We start from the raw sequence: 602 nt of genomic DNA on the forward strand, positions 1-602 counted from the left end.
TGGGAGCAGAGTTCATGCAAAGGCACAGACAGGAGTGTCTTAGTAAAACAGAGGATGAAGAGTTGAGGATCTAACTGCACCCACATGTACACACACACACACACACACACACACACACACACTTGGACAGAGCAGCTGTGACCTTTAACCCTGAACTACACAGACCCAACACCAAAGACAGTCCTCAGCAGTATGGACACACACATATGTGTGTGTGTGTGTGTGTGTATGTGTGTGTGACGTCAAAGCTGGAACCTGGAACAGCAGGAGTGTGTGTTGGTTCCAGGTCCTGGGTTCAGAGGTCGTCAGAACTGAGAGCCCGGTGAGTTGAGCTACGATCAATCAATCTGATCAATCAGTGATAATCCAGAAGAATCCAGAATAATCCAGAGCTGGTCTCTGTCAGTGTTCAGTGGTGACCTGCACATGTTCAAACTCACCTCTGACCAGAGCTGTGACCTGGTCTCTGCTGACCCCCATGCGGTTCTTGACCTCACACACGAAGGTGGTGTTGACGGCCTCGTCCACCTTCAGGACCTTCAGCTCGTTCCCTGTGACCTGGACCGTGTCCGGCATGGATCCTGACATCCTGCAGGGACCAG

The 602-nt window shown here is 51.5% G+C and overlaps 1 protein-coding gene across 1 annotated transcript in view; it reads right to left on the reverse strand.

Annotated features, from left to right (window-relative positions):
• si:ch73-22o12.1 (poliovirus receptor homolog) overlaps positions 1–602 on the reverse strand; it is a 56,305-nt gene that overhangs the window by 5,364 nt on the left and 50,339 nt on the right. Inside the window, exon 6 of the mRNA XM_008322821.3 lies at positions 441–589. Coding sequence (XP_008321043.1) covers positions 441–589 — 149 coding nt within the window. The remainder of the gene's footprint in view (positions 1–440; positions 590–602) is intronic.

The sequence above is a fragment of the Cynoglossus semilaevis genome, chromosome 13, assembly GCF_000523025.1.
Source record: "Cynoglossus semilaevis isolate Cse_v1.0 chromosome 13, Cse_v1.0, whole genome shotgun sequence".
Taxonomy (NCBI): domain Eukaryota; kingdom Metazoa; phylum Chordata; class Actinopteri; order Pleuronectiformes; family Cynoglossidae; genus Cynoglossus; species Cynoglossus semilaevis.